Raw genomic sequence first — 23570 nt, 5'->3', positions numbered from 1 at the left:
GTGCTCGTGAAAATGGGGGAACTGCATGCTCACTGCCGTGCTCAAAGCCACCAGAGACTCCCCCTGATGTTCTGTCTCAGACTGAACAGGTCGTGGACCAAGCAGATGCCCTTACCAATGATGTCGAGAGAGACAAACTACGACAACTTTTGTTAAAATACAAAGATTTTCTTTCACTTGACTCATTGGACTGTGGTCTAACCACTATCCATGAAGTCAGGATTCCTACATTGCCACACGCTGCGCCGACTTTTGTGCGTCAATACAAGATTCCCCTGGCGTCCCACAGACCAGTCCAGGAAATCATTAAAAGCCTCTTGGCTAAAGGGATCATCCGACCCTGCAACAGCACCTACTCGGCTCCATTGTGGCCAGTGAAGAAGCCTAATGGTAAGTAGCGACTAACTATTGACTACAGGCAACTCAACAAACTGGTTCCCTTGTCTAGGTGGCAGATGGGGCACCTGGAACAAGAACTTCTAAAAGTGAAAGATGCTAAATACTTTTCCACACTTGACATTGCGTCTGGATTTTGGACCATTCCTTTCCATAAATCGGACCAACACAAACTAGCCTTCTCCTTTGCTAACCGTCAGTGCACCTTCACTCGGTGTCCTTTTGGTTATTCCAACTAGCCAGCTGAGTTCAACATCTTCTTGGACAAAGCCTGCCCTGATGCTCGAGAGCGAGGTACCCTCATCTATGTCGATGACATTCTTGTTCGTAAGCGTACCTTGGATTACCACGTGTCCGAGCTGGACCATGTCATGGGTCAGCTCGCAGCCGCAGGTGCAAAGATTTCTCTCGCCAAAGGTCAGTGGTGCAGGTCACAGGTTCAGTTTGTTGGCCTCCTTGTGGGACCACAGGAAGTGCAGCCTCAACTTGGCAGAATTCAAGGTGTGGCCACCTTCACACCTCCTACGAACGTCTCAGAACTTCGGAGCTTCTTTGAGGTCTGCAACTACTCGCGCCAGTTTGTGGAACATTACGCTGAGATAGCGAGACCTCTGACTAATCTACTGAAGAAGGATGTGCCTTTCGAGTGGACTGAGCAGCAGCAACAGGCCATGGATGACCTGAAGGCCGTGTTATGCTCAGCTTCGTGCTTGGCGCTCCCCGATTGCGACAAGGAGTTCCACCTTGAGGTTGGTTTCTCAGCTCACTGTTTGAGTGTGGGTCTCTACCAAGTATATGACTGCGACAGTATGCCAGCCTCCTGTGAATTGTAGGTGTACTCTTTCCGAACCGCAGCTTCCAGCTTTTTGTAATCATTCACGATTAAATTACGCCTGCGATCAATAAGCGAACCCACGCCATCGGAGGTCAACCTTATCAGAAAAATCTTGTCCTCAGGCTCATTCCTGGACATCGCTGAAAGTGATGTCGGAGGTCGCTCAGGTATGCGCCAACCGGGTATGACTTACCTGGTTGAGGGCTGAACTTCTTCACGCTCCTAGACATCCTGTAGATGTCAGCCATGGGCACAGGTGCGGTCATTTGAGGAGGTGGGTAGGGATGGACTGGCTGAGGAGCCAAATTCTTTAAAAGTCCTGCTATGTGAATTCATGGATTTTTTTTTCACATTCTGTCTCTCACAGTTGGTGTACCTATGATGTAAATTACTGACCTCTGTCATCATTTTAAGTGGGAGAACTTGCACAATCGGTGGCTGACTAAATACTTTTTTGCCCCACTGTAGCTTGTTTTTTGGGGGTCTGCACCCTAACATCTATCCTATGTTTCCTGGGAGGCAGCATTTGCCATTTTATTTAACTTTCTAATGAAGAACAGTTATCTGCAGAAGACGTACCCCAGTGAATGAGTTGAGTTTACGTCTGAGTATACCTGGAAATACTATAATACCACAATTAAAGCTAGCTACAGTGTTCTTCATGCATCCAAATTGTAAACACAAACTTAGTTAATGTGATACAGAGGAGGAACCCAGGAAGCTGCTCTAAGGTCACAAAGACACAATAAGTATTCTGAGTGCTTCATCTCCACACAAACAATTGTGCACATGTGTGAGTATACATCCATGCATGCATGTATGACTGTGCATCCATTTGCATGTGAATGTCAGGATGGCTTGTGCAGCTTACAAAAGCTGGAACTGTTTAATGACAAAGACTAGAGATGTGTGTGCATGCATGAGTGTGTGCGTGTGCTTGTAGCACTAGGGCATAAGTCAAGTGAGTAAATAAGTACAGACATCAATAACCATCAGACACATGCATGAAATTACACACAGTGGATCCATAATGGAAGAGCAACAGCAAGGCTGAGAGGGCGGCGGTGCTTTGCAGTTTGAAGGTGACAGAGACACTCGTGTCTGAAAAGTTAGCAGCTTAATACTCAGATGTGACACGGATGACTTTGTGTGTTGGAATATTTTGCAGGAAAAGTAAATGCTATTGAACAATCAAGCAAAACATTCTGATAAAAGGAACGTATGAAATGCCAAACTAAAGTTTTCCGCTTTTTTAAACTTAAGCAACTGAAAGCAAATAAAACCTTTAAAAAAATCATTTTAAAAATGTTGTTTAAGGTGCATTTTGCAAGAATGACATCTTGTGGTTATTGCAGCCCCTCTCTCACCCTCGTTTCTGTGAGTTTCACGGCTGTTACCATATACAGATCTGCACCCAAATATTCTAGATGACAAGCGGAGGCGAGTCATACACAGTTAACTCATAAGTAGATAAATAAATTGTCATATCTGGTGTTAGCACTCTTGAATGTTTTACAGTAGGGACCTCCTACTACACTTATTATGGTAGTTTGTCTCTGGCATTACAGGAAATGTTGTTCTTTTAAAGGAAGTAAAACACCACAGTTAACTTATGAATCATTTCACTATAATATCAAGCAGTTGGTCATTGAAAAAGTAGCTTGAGATCATTTTAGGGCCAACTATTGTCTTCTAATTCACCGTTAGCATTGCTAGCTCAACGTTAGCCTCTAGCCATCTTTGCCCAATATTAAAATTTGCCATGGCTTCTTAGGGGTACAAGAGATAACGTCTGGGTCGCTCCTGTTTACTGTCTTCGGTTCTTTAAACAACTCCGGAACGTTTTTTCAGCCCTGTCAAATCACAAATGCCAGCCCTTCTGAGTTAGCTTGGTGCAGATTCAGCAAACTCACTGATTGTAAACACTAACTACATCCCTCTTTCTTTCTTTTTTCCAAAGGAGAAGAACCAGCCAGCCGGCTGAGAATAAAAACAGTTGCAGTTAGACTTTCATTCCAACAAGATTAAGACATTAAACTATTTTGTGATTATTTCACTGTAGAGTTTTTGCAAAACACACCTTTAAATAACCAAATAAATTCCACTAATTTGGAGTTTCTTGAAAGCACATTTTTAGCTGTCAACAGCAGTAGGATGGATGCAAATGTTTTCATTCATCTGATCTGATGTTGTTCCATTATCAAATTCATTGTTCTAACTAAGGTCCTTCATCATCCTTCCCCTCCATCTTCCCTGTTTAATGAAGAATAATCAATCATAATTTCACCTTTAGGTCTCCTTCCTGCCTACGAAGGGAAAAGTGATGACACCGGGAGTAAAAGAGGTTATGAGAGTCGGTAGGAGGGCAGGAAGGAGACCAAAATAAGAAAGAAGATGAGGAGTAGGCCATTAAATTCTCTAATTCTCACACAGCTAATGGAAACATGAAAGAATGTGATGAGATGCAAAGCAAGCAAGAGGGTAACAAGAGAAGCAGAACACCATCATGCTTCAACACCTGTCCTAGCAACTGGACACACCAGAATCACGTCTTCACACAAACACACAAATTCATTTCCAAATAATTCCTCCTGGGATGGAATCAACAATGAGAGCAGCTGGCTAATATCCATGTGACAGCAAACACGCACACACACACATACACGCGCGCGCACACACACGTCACTAGTGGGGCTTCTTGTACGTGCTAAATGTTTATTTGCTTTGCTTTTGATCATTTTGGAAAAATTCACATTTTTACAATGTATAAAACATTTGTCTCCCACCGCATGGAGCAAATGTACAAGGCTGAAAGAAAATTGGATGCATGTGTGTGTGTGTGTGTGTGTGTGTGTGTGTGTGTGTGTGTGTGTGTGTGTGTGTGTGTAACCACTCTGAGATGTAGTATAATTAAAGTGTGTGTTTTCAAGGACAGGTGGATATTGGTGCTGAGGTGAGAAGCTGCTGAGTCAGCAGGTCTGAGCTGATCACTTCCTCTGTTTGCAACAGAGCATGAAGAGTTTGTGTGTTGTGTGTGTGTGTGGGTGGGGGTGGGTGGGGGTGGGGGGGGGGCTGTTGAGTGGGAAACATAAGAAAATATAAAAAGACATGAAGAAGAGCAACATTTTTGTTAGCTTTTTTAATCAAGGAACTAGCATTAGGTATGTACGTGCTCTCTAGAGGGACATTGAAAGACTCCTAATGAACCTTCAGGTTTCCATTTGCAGGTGACTGTTGCTGCGAGTGAGCAGGTGCTAGGTGTAATCTGGGAGTGGGCCTCTATGTGCAGTCAGCATGTTTAAGTTGTGTATGCATGGACTTTTGTCTGGCCACTACGATTTCATCCCACTTCTCAAAATCATGGATACATCTTTATATTTTTTTTTAACAATTACTCATGAACAAATGAAACAGATGTACAAAGTTAGCTAAACCTTTTGTCAAGGAACAAATAACACTCGAGAGCAAGAATGGCCACAGCCAGGGTGACCTGTAACACATTTACAACTTTGGGTGGAATGAAGATAAAGACAGGTAAAGACAGTGTTTCCAACGTAGTGACTTTGTCGCTCTAACACATTTTCAGACCCCTTATCACCTAGCAACAACCCTCAGCTACTTTCTGAAGAATTTTGTTGTCAATATTCTCTGCAGGTTAGCAAAAACTCATCCTGCTCTTTGAATCATCCTTCCAGACTTAGGAAAGAGAATGACCTGTGCATGGTCACGTTACATCGACTGTCCAATCTTAAACCTTACTCAAAAAGGTCAGCTAATAGTATAATAGTACTTTGTGGGCCTATAGTCACTTTGGTCCTGCTTGCATTTAGCATAAAACTAATTTAGCTGGTGTTTGTTGAAGAGGATTTCCTCCACCTACACCCTGTGTGGTCCCTCTGTCTCTGTGCACTTGGGTGCAAAGCAAATGTGCCAAAACTTTGCATCACTATCATTTGGCCTTTGGCCAGTGAATTTATCCTGCTTCCTTAAGTTTATTTATCTGTTTTAAATTGTGTTTTATGCCTTAACTATTTAGGTTTTATGTGATGTTTTTGTATAACATACAGTTTTCCACAGACTCTGGTTTAACGGTTTTTACCTAAGGTCCATTCCTTTTAATCATTGTCTTAGAGGGGCTTTTGAATCTTGGTGTGAGTTTTGTTCACTGCTGCCCTTCTGTGTTCAACACTTTGGTCAGCTGGCATGCTATTTTTAAATGTGCTTAACAAACAAGTACGATATGATATGAAATTATATGATATGATATGATATGATATGATATGACATGGTATAGTATAGTATAGTATAGTATAGTATAGTATAGTATAGTATAGTACAGTACATTACAGTATAGTGTAGTATAGTGTGGTGTAGTGTACTACAGTGTAGTATGACGCGATACGGTATTGTATAATATAGTATGGTATAACATGTCATAGTATAGTACAGTATAGTACAGCATAGTATAGTGTAGAATAGTATAGTATAGTATAGTACGGTATAGTAAAGTACAGTATACTATGGTATTGTATGGTATAGTATGGTATGATGTGGTATAGTATAGTATTGTATGGAAAAGAAATGATATGATATGATATAATATGATATGATATATGTAATGTATAGTAGGATACTATACAATATGGTATAGTATAGTATGGTATGGTATGGCAAGGTATAGTATAATGTAGTATGACATGATATGATATGATATATGTTATGATATGACTTGATATAATATGATATATGTTGTGATATCATGTGATGTGATGTGATGTGATGTGACGTAATATGATACGATAAGATATAATTTGATACGTAAGGTGTAGTATGATATGTTATAGTTTGATATGATATAGAATAGTGCAGTATGAATCTGGTGTAGTATAGCATAGTATGGCATGGTATGGTATAGTATAGTATGATATAATATGTTATGGTATAGTATAGTATAATATGTGATAGTATGATATGATCTTGTATAGTAGAGTATGATACGGTATAGTATAGCATAGTGTAGTATGGTATGGTATAGTATAGTATGATGTCATATGATACAATGTTATGGTATTGTATAGTATGGTATGGTATGATATAGTATAGTGTACTATAGTATAGTGTAGTGTAGTATAGTATAGTATGGTTTGGCATAGTATGGTATGGTATGGTATATTATGGTATGGTATGATATGGTGTAGTATAATACATTATGGGATGATGTATAGTATACTGTAGTATACTATAGTATAGTATAGTATAGCATAGCATAGTATTGTATAGCAGAATATAGCATGGCATAGTATTGTATAGTATAATATAGCATGGCATGGTATGGTATGGTATAAGAAGGTATGATATGGTATAGTATGGTATGGTGTAATATATATATTGGGATGTATGGTATGGTATGATATGGTATGGTATGGTATGATATAGAATAGTACAGTATGATACGGTGTAATATAGCATAGTATGGTATGGCGTAGTATAGTATAGCATAGTGTAGTATGGTATCGTATAGTATAGTATGATATAATGTGATGCAATGTTATGGTATAATATAGTATGGTATGATAAAGTATAGTATAGTATAGTATAGTATAGTATAGTATAGTATAGTATAGTATAGTATAGCACAGCATAGCATGGTTTGATATGGTATGGTATGGTATGGTTTGATATGGTATAGTATAATACAGTATGGTTGAAATGGTATAGTATGTACCATTACATATCAAATTATCATATCATATCATAGATATACTATACCATATCATACTATAATATACAATTACATTATTATCATGTAATATCTTATCCTATCATATCATGTAATACTATCATATCATACTATACTTTACATCATATATCATGATTATGATATGATATAGTAGAGTAGAGTATAGTACACCATGCCATGATATAGTATAGTATAGTATAGTACAGTATAGTATAGTATAGTATAGTATAGTACAGTATAGTACAGTATAGTATGCTACAGTGTAATATAGTATAGCATAGCATCGTATTGCATAGTACAATATAGCATAGCATGGCATGGTATGGTATTGAATGAGAAGGTATGATATGGTATAGTACAGTATAGTACGATATGATATGGTATACTATGGTATGGTGTAATATGTATTGGGATGGTATGGTTTGCTGTGGCATGGTATGCTATGCTATGGTATGGTATGGTATGGTGTGATATGCTTTACCATTATGTATCATGATTATGATATGATATGGTATAGTAGAGTACAGTATGCCATGATATAGTATAGTATAGTATAGTATAATATGCTTGAGTGTAATATTGTATAGCATAGTATTGCATAGTATAATATAGCATAGCATGGCATGGTATGGTATGAGAAGGTAAGATATGGTATAGTATAGTATAGTATAGTATAGTATAGTATAGTATAGTATAGTATAGTGTAGTATAGTAAAGTGTAGTATAGTATAGTATGATATGATATGGTATAGTATGGTATGGTGTAATATATATTGGGATGGTATGTTATGATATGATATGGTATGTTATGATATGGTATGCTATGTTATGGTATGGTTGTCACGCTGTGGAGTTGGTGGCGGCAGACCATGTGTGGTGGAGCTGACCAGGAGGCAGAAATGCAGGCTCGGATAAAGTAAAAATGGTTTTAATGGCAGAGCAGAAACGACAGCAACCAAAAATGATGACAAACAAACAATGATCCGACATTGACACATGCAAGACGGGAGGTATAAATACACAGGGGAAAATCAGGAACGCATGGGCAGGTTAACAAGGGGCAATTGAGACCAATAAAAACTAATCAGGAGGCAGGGGAGAGTCACAGTCAGAGGGAGGCAGGAGCAGATCGTGACTGTATAGTACAGTATGGTATGATATGGTATAGTATTTTATAATATGGTATGGTAGGGTATAATATGGTACTGTATAGTATAGCATCGTAAAGTATAGTGTAGCGTAGTAGAGTGTAGCGTAGTAGAGTGTAGTAGAAAACACAGCGGAAAGGTTTACTTGCAACAATCGCTGCACGCCGGGAGAGTCTCGGCCACAAAGCAGCTTCTCTTCTGTGCTCCTCGTGGGATCACAAATTTCCTTGAGTTTATGCCGTCCGCCATTAACCCAAAAAGAAGGACATCACGTTTGAAAAAAGACACCGCTGCACTTTTGGAATGATCCAGAGAGTAAATAAGCCATTAGGTCACTTGTATTGACAAAACCTACATTGCGTCCCAGAAGTGGCTCGTGGCATAAATAGACCCAGATCCTATCCCTAGCAGTGCTGGGGGCCACCTTCGCAACGCGTATGAAAATTGCCTCATAGCGGCTGGTTTGAATCACCCCATAGACTGTAATGGATTCTATTTGAAACAGTGATGTTCTGCGCCGCCAATGTTTCCAGTGTACAGCAAAGGTTAGGGTTTGGGTTCTACAACCCCCAAGGGGCTTCACAACATAATCAGTCATACGCCCATTCACACACACATTCACACGCTGGTGGTAATGAGGTATGATGTAGCCACAGCTGCCCTGGTGCACACTGACAGAGGGGAGGCTGCCAAACACAGGTGCCACCAGTCCCTCCGACCACCAGCAGCAGGCAGAGTGGGCTAAGTGTCTTGCCCAAGGACACAACAGCAGCATTCTCTGGTCAGAGCAAGGATCGAAGCTGCAACCTTCCGATTACTGATGTACCGCTTGAGCTGCTGTCCCATGTAAGTCTCAACAAAACCAATGCAGAAATAACAGTTAGAACAAAACAACACAACTAAAAGAAGAAAAAAAGGCAGGACCAGCTCAGCTTTGCTTGAATCTGGGAAATCCCGACACTCACAGCTCCACAAAAACCACCAAACAACCAACTTGTTGCCAAAGCCTTTGAGCAGTCTCTCACTCGGCCCTGGCCTTTGTTTCTCTCACTCCTCAGAGTGGACTAATGGGACATTTTTGAGGAAACGGGGAGAAAAAGAAGGAGGGGGTGTTTAGGAAACAAAGCCAACTTTGTGGTTTTTTATGTTGGTTCTGAAACACTGCCAACTCTACAACACCCAAGCCTTCTTTTCCTCTCACAGTTGATTCCTCTGGTCTTTCTGTGTGTTAAACTTTCCTCCTTCAGCCTCACACCTTAGATTACCAAGATGACCTCATAGACCGAGAGGTGACGCTTCTCCAAATGTTTACAGGCACAGGTTTATCAACTTATTCTGTCTGACACGGACTAGGTTTGAAAAGTTCCCTCTGTGAACATGTGACAAGTAAACTTTCAAAGTTCAAGAGAAAAGGGAGTTAGGTCATAGAGGCAGAACCCAGCACCACAGAGCAGAACTAACGTTTACACCTTTGGTGTAACGACTGTGTCACAGCCATGTCTGTTTGATGTGTTTTTAATTGGTCAAGAGGAAAAGGGGTCATCAGAAGCTGCCAAAGGCAAGACTTCCTCATAGCTTATTCTGGCCCCCACTGCAGTAAATATGGAACAGAAAGCTCCAACAGAACAGCCAGGGTTGGGTGATGAAATAATTTAAATAACAAGAGCAAACAAGCACCCTCTCAGTCCTGATCCAGTATCAGCTGGGAGTGCTGAAGGAGTCAAGCCAAATTCAGCCTTAAGCCCGGCGTACACTGTGTGACTTTTGTCAGCCGATGTTCCCTTGTGTGAGAATCTTTCAGATCGGGCGAGTTATGCGTTGTGCCTCGTGTAGTTGTAGTAGTAGTAGTAGTAGTAGTAGTAGTAGTAGTAGTAGTAGTAGTAGTAGTAGTAGTAGTAGTAGGCGATCAACCCCTGACCACCAGTTCCAGAAGAGCAATCGTGCACTCGCACGAATCTCAGGCGTGTTTGATATTTTGCTCATGAGTCATGAGGGTCTTGGACTGACAGGTTGAGTATTATTAAAACTACGCTTTTAGCATATCTGTAGTTCCGACATGTTACTACCAGACGTAGTTTGAGCAGTCAGGTTTCATCTGACAACGAGGTCGTAGTGTGAGAACATGACTTGTGAGATTTGCTCTGTGAGGAAGGTGTAGGGTGAGTGATGGAGCTGAATGCTACAAGTGGAAACGTTGCACAGTGTCTGACAGTGTGTGTTAGGGCAACAAGCTCAGGCATCCACCAGGAACTCAGAGTAAAACAGCTGTCTGCTGGGAGGCTACATATAAAGAAGATGAACTTAAAAGGATATTCTACCTCTAAGTAAAATTTAGTCTGTTTTTTTCTATATTGATTGATGCTAAGCTAAGGCTAAGGGAATACTACCAGCTTTGGACTGGGCTGTTCTCACCACTTATGTAACTCTGGAGAATATGGCAACAGGTGAAATTGTACTTAGGGTGGAATTTCCCTTTACATAAGCAGACCTAGACTAAATGAATAAAACACAGTCTGACTTAGGGCAATCAGACATGTGTTCCTTCCCGCCTGCATCCCACTGGGGTGGTTGACTAAGCCCTCCCGCTGGGCTGACTCGAGTCATTCTGAAGGAGGTCTATGTGCAAGAGCCAATCATGTCAATGAGTGATGGCTACAAGGCTCTCAGGAGTGACGGGGAATCCTCCTGCGTACTTCTCTACTTTGGTCCTCTGATCTGCTTTTCTTTTTAAACTGTTTTGTATATTTTCTGTATGTGTGTGTGTGCGTGTGTGTGTGTGTGTGTGTGTGTGTGTGTGTGTGCACGTGTGTGTGTGTGTTTCTGTGCGTGTGCATGTGAATTTGTGTGTGTGTGTTTCTGTGCAAGTGTGTGTGTGTGTGTGTGTTTCTGTGCATGTGTGTGTGTGTGTGTGTGTGTGCGTGTGTGTGTTTCTGTGCTTGTGCATGTGCATTTGTGTGTGTGTGTGTGTGTGTTTGTGCATGTGCGTGTGTGTGTGTTTCTGTGCATGTGCGTGTGTGTGTGTGTGTGTTTCTGTGCATGTGAATTTGTGTGTGTTTCTGTGCATGTGCATTTGTGTGTGTTTCTGTGCATGTGCATGTGTGTTTCTTTGCATGTGCATGTGTGTGTGCGTGTGCATGCATGTGTGTGTGTGCGCGCGTGCGTGCAGGTGTGTGTGTGAGTGCGTGTGTGTGTGTGGGTGTGTGTGTGCGTGCAGGTGTGTGTGTGTGTGTGTGTGCGTGTGTGTGTGTGTGCGTGCAGGTGTGTGTGTGCATGTGTGTGTGTGCATGTGTGTGTGTGTGCATGTGTGCGTGCATGTGTGTTTGTGTGTGTGTGTTTGTGTGTGTGTGTGTGTGTGTGTGTGTGTGTGTGTGTGTGTGTGTGTGTGTGTTTGTGAGAGTGCATGTGTGTTTGTGTCAGTGTGTGTGTTTGTGAGATGCACTTCTTCTTTGGTCTTTTATTTCTTTTCAGAACGTTCTTGGCTCTTAGTGGAGACATCGTAAGTCCAGTGGAAGCTGTGCATATCCACTACAAGCTGCATGATTACCTGACTCCTCTGACGTGTTTAGGAACAAGGAGGAAACATTAGAAATAAAATGAAACGTTAAAAAATAAATGAAAAAATGCAATAAGTGGTGTTTGAATAAGTTACAAATAATGAAATCTCAATTATTTTACAGAAGTACGAGGTTGGGGGTTATGAGACAGAAATGTCTAATAAAAAGTAGCAGAAAGAGAATGGGAGGACCAGGGAAAGCAACAATGTAGAAAATTAACTGAGAAAAAAGAGAAAGAATAGGGAGAACACGGTCACGGGACACTCACACCTCCCCTTGGGTAACCTCTCTCCTGTCAAAGCTGGAAACCTGCCATGCTGGAGAACACCAACATGTGCTAAACACCAGTCGCTGTTTTCTAGGTGCAACTGTCGCTTGTTGTCCGCAATGTCAACTGGTGATTTTCTTTTTGGGACTCTGGTAGTTTGACCTGGAGTTGCAGTGGTAGCAGCCGGCTGTTTGTCCTCTGATATTATTGAGCGGAGGACCTCTCACACCAGCGATGCTCTGTTGCTAAATGCGTGAGTGTGTGATGAATCGAGGACCCGGGGAAGTGTGGTGGTTCAGTGAGACCGACAACCAGATGGGGCCAATAGTTGGTCCGAGACATGATATTGGTGGAGGTTTGTAGAAAAATGCAAGAGAACCACTTTAAAAACAAAACTAAAAGAAATCAATGATCTCCGCAGTACAGTTATAGCTCTAATATACTTGGACGTTGTTAAGAGGCATGAAAATATGTTTTAAGCTCGTTTGTTTTCCAAATTCGCATTGTAGCTTTGAGTCGAGCAGCTCCTGATCCCTGATTAAAAACAAGTAGAATGGAGTAGTTTCGTCTGAAAACAGAATTCCTCTTTAAGGACATCTGAACATGTGGAGCTGAGAGCCTGGATCAACGTAGATCTGTGTTTGACTTCTTCTCCTGTCTGTGGGAGGACTGAGAACACCACCTGCTGGTCCCGGCGTTGTGACCGATGGAGTTAACGGAGGTTTTTAAATGTAAAACAAACAACTAACCCCCAAATCACAACCACTGTGCTTCACTCTGATGGCTGAATTTCCTGTGAAGAAGCGGAGCTGGCGACGTTTTATCAGATAATGATTCAGACACTTGACAGCATGAATACAACTCCTCCGTATCAGGTCAGAGCTTTCTGCCTCCTACCTTTGGAACAGAAGAAAGGATTTAACGTCTCAGCAGCATGCGTATAAGAGAGAGTGGAACAGCAGCGTTACGTGATTTTAGCACCATACATTTGACCTTTGACCCCCTGCCTACTGTCTGCTCTTTAAAAACCTGCATATGCAAATTCCTGGCTGTTAACCTGCTCATCGCTGCCCTGATTTCTGTGGCATCAGTCATGGCGACCAATGGTTTGTACTCATTTATATGCAGACCGTTTCCACATGATCAACCCGGGATCTGAGTCCCGGCTACATTTATTTATATATTTGATCACAATCTAGTTTAATTGCAACTTTTCCCCGTTTCCTAACTGTCCAAGTCGTCACGAGCGACTGTCAAAAAGATCACTTTGATTTATTTGAATGGGGTTTATTTTCAGGGTCTGTGGTACAAATAAAAACTATTTAAATCATAAATCATTAACACCATTAGAGCTCAGCTGCCCTGAAGTGGCATGGATTTCATGTTTTTATTGAAACGGACAACAGGAAGTGGTTGTTTTAGCAGTTTTCCTTCAAGATTTTTTTGCAAAATGTGTATTGAGACTGGCACAAATAAAACAAGTAATTCTGCAGCAGAAAATAGTTGTGCCATTTACCATAAAAGCACTGTGTACACCGCTTTGTATATTTTCATTACAGGGTTTTACTAAAAAGTGGCTTCAGATTTTCCACAAACCTTTCTTAGCTGTTCCCTGCTTCATTTCTGACTGAGCCTACACTAAGAGTCATCTCCAAAATGTCTAAACATTTTCAAAAATTCAACACAATTGAGATGCATCAAGGTAAAGGCAGATTTTTGCATGTATTATGCAAACAAAAAAGGCATTAAAATACATATTCTCATAACTAAACCTATTAAATTCCTAATGCCTGCCAATGCACAGTACCTTAAACACTTGAGCTCGTACATGACTAACAACCTGAAGTCAGATTCAGATTCCATCACCATCTTTCATGGCATAGGGAGTGTCCAGGAACACAGTCTGACTGCAGCAGCTCAACACAGCACAAACAGCAGACAGTAAATAGCACTAATTATAAAATATCAAAATCTCCAAGATCAACAAAAACTGCTTGTGAAATCTTGATTAGGACACCTAAACTTTCCACAGGAGGAGTACTAATCATGTGGAATTCAGCAATCTGATCTCTGCTGGGAAAACCAGCATTCACCAGGGCATGTTGTGTTTTGGTGCTGGACCAGCAAGTTTGACCACCATCCCATGTTGGATCAGTATGCAATGCCCGTCCCTAACCCTAACCCTGACTCTAAACCAGCACCAAACCACAACACATACTGGTTTTTCCAGCAGGGATGGCATGAGAGAAAGAGCGTTTGAGAGTGGTGGTCCTGCATCGGATGCTGCAGAAACCTATCCCAGAGGCTAGCAGTGACAACAGTCAGTGATCAGGGTGTGAGGAGCCACTGACGATGGAACAAGTGTGGAACAAGTATTGAATTTGGGTAGGGCTGCGCGATACTAGGAAAACCTGCGATATTCGATAACAGTGCTTAATATTGTGATATCGATATTACTCACGATAAATGAACAAATACTAAAGTATGCAGTGTTGATGTCGTCTGGCGTGTGACGTCTGCTCTGGGTTCAAAGCAAACAAAATCTAATGCATGAATTCCATTACAACATAACATTTTTATTGCAAAAATATGCAGCTGCACCTGCTACTGTATTAGCAGCTGCACCTGCTACTGTATTAGCGGCTGCGACCGCTACTGCATTAGCGGCTGCACCTGCTACTGTATTAGCAGCTGCACCTGCTACTGTATTAGCAGCTGCACCTGCTACTGTATTAGCAGCTGCACCTGCTACTGCATTAGCAGCTGCACCTGCTACTGTATTAGCGGCTGCGACCGCTACTGCATTAGCGGCTGCACCTGCTACTGTATTAGCGGCTGCACCTGCTACTGTATTAGCAGCTGCACCTGCTACTGTATTAGCAGGTGCACCTGCTACTGTATTAGCAGCTGCACCTGCTACTGTATTAGCGGCTGCACCTGCTACTGCATTAGCAGCTGCACCTGCTACTGTATTAGCGGCTGCGACCGCTACTGCATTAGCGGCTGCACCTGCTACTGTATTAGCGGCTGCACCTGCTACTGTATTAGCGGCTGCACCTGCTACTGCATTAGCGGCTGCACCTGCTACTGTATTAGCGGCTGCACCTGCTACTCCATTAGCGGCTGCGCCTGCTACTGCATTAGCGGCTGCACCTGCTACTGTATTAGCGGCTGCGACCGCTACTGCATTAGCGGCTGCACCTGCTACTGTATTAGCGGCTGCACCTGCTACTGCATTAGCGGCTGCACCTGCTACTGGATTAGCGGCTGCACCTGCTACTGGATTAGCGGCTGCACCTGCTACTGGATTAGCGGCTGCACCTGCTACTGCATTAGCGGCTGCACCTGCTACTGCATTAGCGGCTGCACCTGCTACTGCATTAGCGGCTGCACCTGCTACTGCATTAGCGGCTGCACCTTCTACTGTATTAGCAGCTGCACCTGCTACTGCATTAGCAGCTGCACCTGCTACTGTATTAGCAGCTGCACCTGCTACTGTATTAGCAGCTGCACCTGCTACTGTATTAGCGGCTGCACCTGCTACTGTATTAGCGGCTGCGACCGCTACTGCATTAGCGGCTGCACCTGCTACTGTATTAGCGGCTGCACCTGCTACTGTATTAGCAGCTGCACCTGCTACTGTATTAGCAGCTGCACCTGCTACTGTATTAGCAGCTGCACCTGCTACTGTATTAGCGGCTGCACCTGCTACTGCATTAGCGGCTGCACCTGCTACTGTATTAGCGGCTGCGACCGCTACTGCATTAGCGGCTGCACCTGCTACTGTATTAGCGGCTGCACCTGCTACTGTATTAGCGGCTGCACCTGCTACTGCATTAGCGGTTGCACATGCTACTGTATTAGCGGCTGCACCTGCTACTGTATTAGCGGCTGCACCTGCTACTGTATTAGCGGCTGCACCTGCTACTGCATTAGCGGCTGCACCTGCTACTGTATTAGCGGCTGCACCTGCTACTGGATTAGCGGCTGCACCTGCTACTGGATTAGCGGCTGCGACCGCTACTGCATTAGCGGCTGCACCTGCTACTGTATTAGCGGCTGCACCTGCTACTGCATTAGCGGCTGCACCTGCTACTGTATTAGCGGCTGCACCTGCTACTGGATTAGCGGCTGCACCTGCTACTGGATTAGCGGCTGCACCTGCTACTGGATTAGCGGCTGCACCTGCTACTGTATTAGCGGCTGCACCTGCTACTGCATTAGCGGCTGCACCTGCTACTGCATTAGCGGCTGCACCTGCTACTGCATTAGCGGCTGCACCTGCTACTGTATTAGCGGCTGCACCTGCTACTGGATTAGCGGCTGCACCTGCTACTGTATTAGCGGCTGCACCTGCTACTGTATTAGCGGCTGCACCCGCTACTGTATTAGCAGCTGCACCTGCTACTGTATTAGCAGCTGCACCCGCTACTGTATTAGCAGCTGTACCTGCTACTGTATTAGCAGCTACACCTGCTACTGTATTAGCAGCTGTACCTGCTACTGTATTAGCAGCTACACCTGCTACTGTATTAGCAGCTGCACCTGCTACTGTATTAGCAGCAAAACAACAAACTGCAAGCATGCAGTTTCTCAGTGACTTTAAAACATCACCTCCACCATAAAACTTTTTCTGATGCTCCAAATACAGAAAAACATCCCTTACCAGGGTTTCTGAATAAATAAAAATATCAGAAAATAAGTTTAAATGTTAAATAATAGTTAACATCACTTACATGCAACAGCAAATTCTCTCATTGCTACTGACTATTTTCTCCACTTATGTGGTTATGATATAAGGCTGTTGCTGTGACTGGGAAGTGAACTGTGCTGGGCCAAACTAGGAGAATATTAAGATTTTCTGAGGGAAAGAGAAAAACAAGTGTCTACCTTTCAGAAGAGGAACTGGCAAAGAAACTACATGGAAACTATGTGAAAACGTTTGTTTTTAACCCCAAATTGAACAAGTTTACCTAGATCTTAAAAAGCAGCTCAGATGATGAAACTGCAACTATGATTCTGATAACAAGCTAACAAACTGAACTAGCTCCTCTTAAGATAAGCGGCTAGCAGAGCTTCTGACTGACAGTTTATGTGCAGCAGCAAATCAACTATCCTGATTAACAAGGTTATAAAAGCTCATAAATGAAAACTCACTTTGATGTGTGGGGGAACTTTTCCAGGCCCTCTTTAGCAGGGTGGGACTGGGAGGAGAGTGCTGTAGCCTTTTAGCTAGAAGCTAACCGGAGCCTGGGGCTAACACTAGCGACATGAAGGTGGGTTGCTTCACCGGCACGTGTCGGAGTCAGCCCGGTAAAAATGATTAACGACACCGAGCGGACTCATGTTCATGTTTGAAAGCAGAGCTGATTCCAGAAACATCAGCACAAAGTGCGTTCATTAATCTGAGCCAGCATGACGAACAAGGGAACGGCGCCGCTAACTCAGTTCGGGTGTTGCTTTCCACCCATCATACGGGTCTTTGCAGGGGGCGGGCGTATTACGTGAATGGACCCATCTGATTGGCCGCATTTCAGAAGGACTGATTGATTGGTCAAATAATACTTCCGCGTAAAAACAGAGCTTGTTTACAAAAAGCTGATGTATGACACGGATGGAAATGTTTGAACCAAACATTTATCGCTGTTTTTGACGTGCTTTGTGATGGGCCTATTGCACGTCCTGTTATCCCGATGACGATAATTTTTCGATATATTGTGCAGCCCTAAATTTGGGCGGGGTGGGGGTATAATTGCATTTTACACAAAATGATACGAAGGTGAATTTAATGTCTCATTTATTTATAGCTTATTGTAACCCATATAAAATGAATTCAACTCTTTAAGAGACTTTAGAGGCAGAAGAGACTGCTTCCCAACCAATCACAGCACATAAACTCTGTGTGACATAACCAATTGGAACGCAGACTCCCGTGACTCATCCTTCTCGCTCATCAACTGCACTGCTGAAGTAACGTGTCTGAGTCGGGGAGAAGGACAGTGCTGCTCCATTACGTTCCAGACAGTTACAACAAGAATAAGAACAGAGAAAGAAGCCTGACATAACATCTGCATTTGTTAAACTTCTACATGGAGCTAAACTCTTCTAGCTAACTTTTCATCTGAAGTTCATTCTGGTTGCTTTCAACGGCAAGAACTCCACGTGGGTGACTTGAGAGCCTTTTGGGCACTGGAATCGGTCAGGTTTTGTTACATGGAGTGTTCCAGAAGTGGATTCCTCTGATGATTTGATGGCGAGCCTACCCACCAGGAGAAAGTCCCGTTCGTTCCATTGTGGACTGAGTGCTGCACCGAGCGGTGTGGTAGGAAGTATCGATCATACCCTCACACGTGGTTGGATAGTCTTATGACTATTGACTGACATTTATACTATTTTACTACCTTTTATGTTGTTGACAAATCTACGTAGAACTGCTGAAAACGCTGCTGTGTAGGGAAAACGCCTCATGCGACTGCTACTTGGTATTGTACATTTAAATGGGAATTGAAATGAAGTCACCTGATTTTAAGAAACAGCTACAGATCAACAAGGTGCACCCGATAGATTTAAAAGTAAGAACACTTGGCCAAGTGATTAGGGTATTGTATGGTAAATGTTTTGGTTTATTGAATGTATTTATTTCATTATTGATAAACTGTGTTTATTAACTTGGTTCAGCGACTAAAATTTCGGTTGTTTTGAAAAAATCATCTTCTGGTTTTTGAGTCTGCTTTAAACACGCTGCTGTGCTCCTACGGTCGAACCTGCTGGTCCATCATCATAATACAGGTAATGCAGGTGTTACATTATGACAATGTATGGAATACAAATGTAGTATATAAACTGTTGTAACCATACAATGAATCTCTATGAATCGCGTAAAGGTTTATTCAGGTTTTTGGATCAACACAGATTTATTTTGTGGTTTAAAACGACTCTTTCAGCCATAAAGGCAGCAGACCTCAGCTTTAGAGAGTTGACGCCACGTCTGTTTCGGCAGCCTGGTGGAGCTGGATGGAGCCCCCGCTGCCATGAAGGCCTGAAGGATGATATTCCATAAAGCACAACGACGTTCTGCAGAATTCCGGGTTGCAAAAAACTAAAACAGTATGGACTGTCATAACTTTTCTATATTTTGTGTTATAAAATAATGCTGAACAGTTTAAACAGAGATCAGTGTGGGTCTGTAGATGGAAAGTGATTTCAGTAATAAAGATTTGATAAAGTTTTCTAATTTCTAAGTGGAATTTTTAAAGAAAACTGAAATAAAGATATGAGAGCAGTGCTGCAACGATTCTTTAACATGTAGCACGAAATAATACCTGAAAATCCAGCTTAATGGTTAAAAAATTATTTATAAAAATTGATTATTATGAACTAATATGCAAAGAGTGAAATTTCTAATTCAGTTTTCACTTGAGAACAAGGAGACCCGACAACGCTGATGGACATACATTTGTTTAGAAATCACAATCAAAATTAACCCTCTCATGCATGAACTATGAGATCTTCATCCATGATTTTTTTAAACAATTTTTTTCATTCATCTTTCGGCGTGAATGAAACAAATTTCAACAAATATTTTTGTAACATTTTGTTAATTTACAAATAATTTATTACATGTCCATCTCAGTGGACAGCGTGCATTCTGAACATGAAATATGTTGGCTTGACTTACTGAAGTCCAAATGGAGGGGCTCACATGCAATAAAGTCTTCAACAGCTGTGCTTAATAGCAAAAATAAAGAAATAACAATTTTGAGTACCTGTCCACTGTAGTGACCATTATGCATCAAAGGGTTAATGTGGATTAAATTTAATATGCAAAGAGAAAATGTAAGGAAACTGATCATTATAAGGGCAGACGTGTGTATAAGGGTTATAATTATAATTGAATAAAGTATGCACTTATTGTTGATTTGATCACCATTCATGAATTATAGACGAGTAACGTTTGGGATCTGTGCAGTTTTCACACGTGAATGTCAACAGTCTAGTGGTTCAGCGTCTGATGAACAAAAATAGTAATTTACTTAAAAGTTAAATAACTCAGGGCATAAAAAAGCTTCAGCTCAAATTCACTTATATGCATGTATGATTTTAATGCAAAAAGCTTGCTTCAGCAATAGTTTTATTAATTTTACTACTTTTTTCTGGAAATCATCTCAAGACCCTCTGATGCCTCTCTTGGTGGCCCACATTGGGGTCCCGAGCCCTTGTTGGGAACCACTGCTTTAGTAAAGGTATAAAATGATGGCGTACTATTACTGATAAAATCACTTCCTTCTAATCAACGTGGAACAATGTGATGTTCTTGATTTGAAATGGAAATACAGTCGAATGTGTCCAAACAAGGAACGTGTGATCAGAAAGATGCATCTAGAGTGGACTGGTGTTAGAAGAAAAGCCCGTCGTCTACAGAAACCACCTCCTTTGTCAGCATCAACAGTGCTGTGTGTCCAGACCACCGCTGGGTCACACAAGCCCGTCTGCATGCCATCGGAACACGGACAACACTGAACAGGTAGCAGGTGCGCTCTGAGGAGGTGGACCTTCATCCACCAGTTGAACACAAACCAGAAGATAACCTTCAAACTCTCACTCTCCCACCTTTAAGGTCATCTCCAGCTCTGCTTAGTTCCTCGTGCACACACAGGAACGCTTTCCCATTAGAACATGATTTAGCGTCATCATTAGACACAGCAGATGAGCACTTGTTTTGCTCATTAATGCACGCGCGCGCACACGCGCATTTGCCTTCCATAAATAAACGGAGGTTCTCCAATCCAAGCCAGACTCGTCTGTTTTCCGACCTGTTACCCTGCCACATGCTTGCCTGTCTGCCACACTGGGACGGGCGCGTGCATGCGCACGTCTCGGCTCTCCTCTGGGAAGGGGAGCATCCCCACATCCCCCTCTCCTCTCCCACACCCCCTTCAAAGCGGACAAGGAAGAGCTGGCAACCCCACCAGGGCCAAAGCCCGCTCTGGTGTGGCCGTGAGCATGCACGGAGGCAGCGAACCAAATTCAAAACCCCGTTACCGTTCTCTGCGCGTCGGGTCCTGCTGGATGCTCGGCTTGGTGGGCGCCATCTTCCTGCAACAATTATTTGGATCGCTTACTTTCTCCCCTTCTCTTCCTCACTCCTTGGATTTATGCGGACGCGGACCCGCGGCGCTGCGCGGCGCCCTGACAGCAATGCGTCATGGTCGGCGTGTTAAGACAAAAGCCATGTCCGTGTGTGTGTGTGTGTGTGTGTGAGAGAGAGAAAGTGTGAGAGTTGGGAAGGGGGGTGGAGGTGGTTGCGCGTGCGTGCGTGCGTCTCGTGCTTGTGTCTCTGTGTGGAAACGAAACAAGGGCTTGTGAAGGCAGAAGCGAATGCAGGCGCAGCGCTGCAGCGGCACAGGCATGCCGCGCGGCGTGACCATACGGGGGAGCCCGGCCGGGGTGCTGCCTCCGTCTCGCCGTCTTCCTGTCCTCTCCGCGCTCACGCGGCTTCGCCTTTTGGCTCTAAGGAGAAATTCCCACAATGCGCTCCAGAGCTGGAAAAAAGAAAAGGCGCATCAATGCTTTATGTCGCCGCTGCCGCAGCGCCAGTTGGCCGCTAGAATCCCCATGGAGGAGGCTCCCTCTTCCTCCGGAGTCCTGGTGGCTTTCTGGAGCATCTCTGCCTCCCCCGGGTGCTGATGCTGATGCTGCTGATGCTGCTGATGGGGAAATAAAGGACACCACAATCTCCGGTATTTCTTCTTGTCTGCACGCAACAACGCCGCTCAGTATGTCTCTGAGCGTGTGCGTCTCTCTGAGCGTGTGCGTGTACGCGTGTCTTTGTGTATACCCACCGACACACACACGCGCGCGCGCACACACACACACAATGTGTATGTGTGTACATATATAAATATATATGTTCTCTCTCCTTATGGGGCTACAGGTTGCCACCTAATCCCGGATTAACAAAGTAGAAACCAACACAAGGCATGAAGGTTTGATAATATCCTGGTAATTTACATCTGCACACACACACACACACACACACACACACACACACACACACACACACACACACACACACACACACACACACACACACACACACACCCCTCTGCCCTCAGTGTCAGAATAAACACATCAGTGCAAACGTCTCACTTTGACTCCAACTTTTGGCCCCTCTGCTGCGTGAGGAGACAAAAGTTCCTATACTCACTCACGCATGCAGGTGTTTAGCTCAGGTGTAGCTCCTTTTCATCCTTTCCCTCCACATTTAATTGAATTATTTTCTTTAAATATATAATTAATCTGCACCTAATCAGCTTGCTGTGTGATTAACCCTGAGGCTGCAGCCCTGCGAGTCAAAAGCCCTTCCTCCCTTTACATCAATGACCTGTCAAGGTCAAAGGCATGCCTGCTGTTTTCCATACAAACGTGCGGATACAGGCACTGCGGTAGCAGGAAATTAAAGACTGGAAAGGGAGAAGTGCAAGCTTCAGTGAGCCATCAAACACTTCCGTCGATCAACATGTGCAGCTATGCTCAGAGTCGGCTTTAACGAAAGCTTTTGGCTTCCATCCAACAGGATAAATGCTTTCACTGAACTCTGAAACAGATATTTTGTATATCTGCTTTTATTTATTAGAAACCGGAGGTTATGTGCCGCTGTATCCCCGCATCCACACGTACAAGAGGAATTCAGCATCCTGCAACACTCTTAAAAAAGGTCACCGCTTTGACCCCAGTCAGCATTATAAAAAGGTTGAGAGCTCTGATAAAAATGTGATCAGCTTTGGTCAAATTTAAATTCCCCGGATGAACATTTGGAGACATGTCCACTCGCAGCATGTGTTTGTGAAGTGAGACGACGCCGTGGTCCTGTGAAACGTCTCAGCGCTGCTTACTGGGAGCAGAGGCGACGTGGATAATGGAGCATAATGTATAAACATATTATCTCCCGGCTGTTTAGGGGAAACAATATGTGCAGAGCCAAGTGTGAGGACATGGGTAAACCTGCTGCTGCATGAAAAGAAGGAAAAAAACTCTAATAAGGCCATGGTCGGGGGGTCGTGAGGGTTTGCATTGGTCATTGGTTGCAAGAGGGTGAGTTCAAACCCATTCAACAGCCCGTTACCCAAAACGCTCTTCGCCACGCGTCTGGTGTGCAGGTGAGCTGGGACACTTGAGATATCTGAAACGGTGGACCCTGAGAGGCCCGTTGCATGTCTTTGGTCCTCATGAACATTCAGACGCCACACACACAGAGCTACGCCTAACACTGAGAGTGTCATCGTGTGTGAGACCAAAGCCTGAGCAGCCAAAACAAAACAATCATTTCAAATTTAGAGCAAAAAGGAAACTAGAGAACAGACGGAGATGAGATGAATCGCTTCATTCCCAGTTATAATAAACTCTCCACCTGTCTCCTTTCCCCTCTGTTAGTCATCATCCTGTTTCCTTCTCAACAAAGTCCAGTCCTCATCTCCACCTGGACTCTGCGGCTGTGGCACAAACCGACCTATCTCTGAACAAGCTGAGGGGGTTTATCTTATGTGGTCAAAGTCTTTTTTCTTTTTGAGAAATGTCCCGCCTGGGAGGGACAGGCGTTGTCTGTCCTGGTGGAGTTTAGTTCGTTTCT

The 23570-nt window shown here is 43.3% G+C and overlaps 1 protein-coding gene across 3 annotated transcripts in view; it reads right to left on the bottom strand.

The window, feature by feature from the left end:
* LOC107391662 (neuronal PAS domain-containing protein 3) overlaps positions 1-23570 on the bottom strand; it is a 388161-nt gene that overhangs the window by 363375 nt on the left and 1216 nt on the right. Inside the window, exon 1 of one of the 3 annotated variants that reach the window (XM_070546902.1) lies at positions 20984-22021. The exons of 1 other annotated variant lie outside the window; for it this stretch is intronic. In XM_070546902.1, coding sequence (XP_070403003.1) covers positions 20984-21033 — 50 coding nt within the window. In that variant the 5' untranslated portion in view covers positions 21034-22021. Of the gene's footprint in view, positions 1-20983; positions 22022-23570 lie in introns of those variants that run through there. One more of the 3 variants, XM_070546903.1, reaches the window with a different exon arrangement.

Source organism: Nothobranchius furzeri, chromosome 18 (genome assembly GCF_043380555.1).
Source record: "Nothobranchius furzeri strain GRZ-AD chromosome 18, NfurGRZ-RIMD1, whole genome shotgun sequence".
NCBI classification, from domain to species: Eukaryota; Metazoa; Chordata; class Actinopteri; order Cyprinodontiformes; family Nothobranchiidae; genus Nothobranchius; species Nothobranchius furzeri.
The sequence above is the reverse complement of the archived record's forward strand: the minus strand, read 5'-3'. Positions and strand labels throughout refer to the sequence as shown.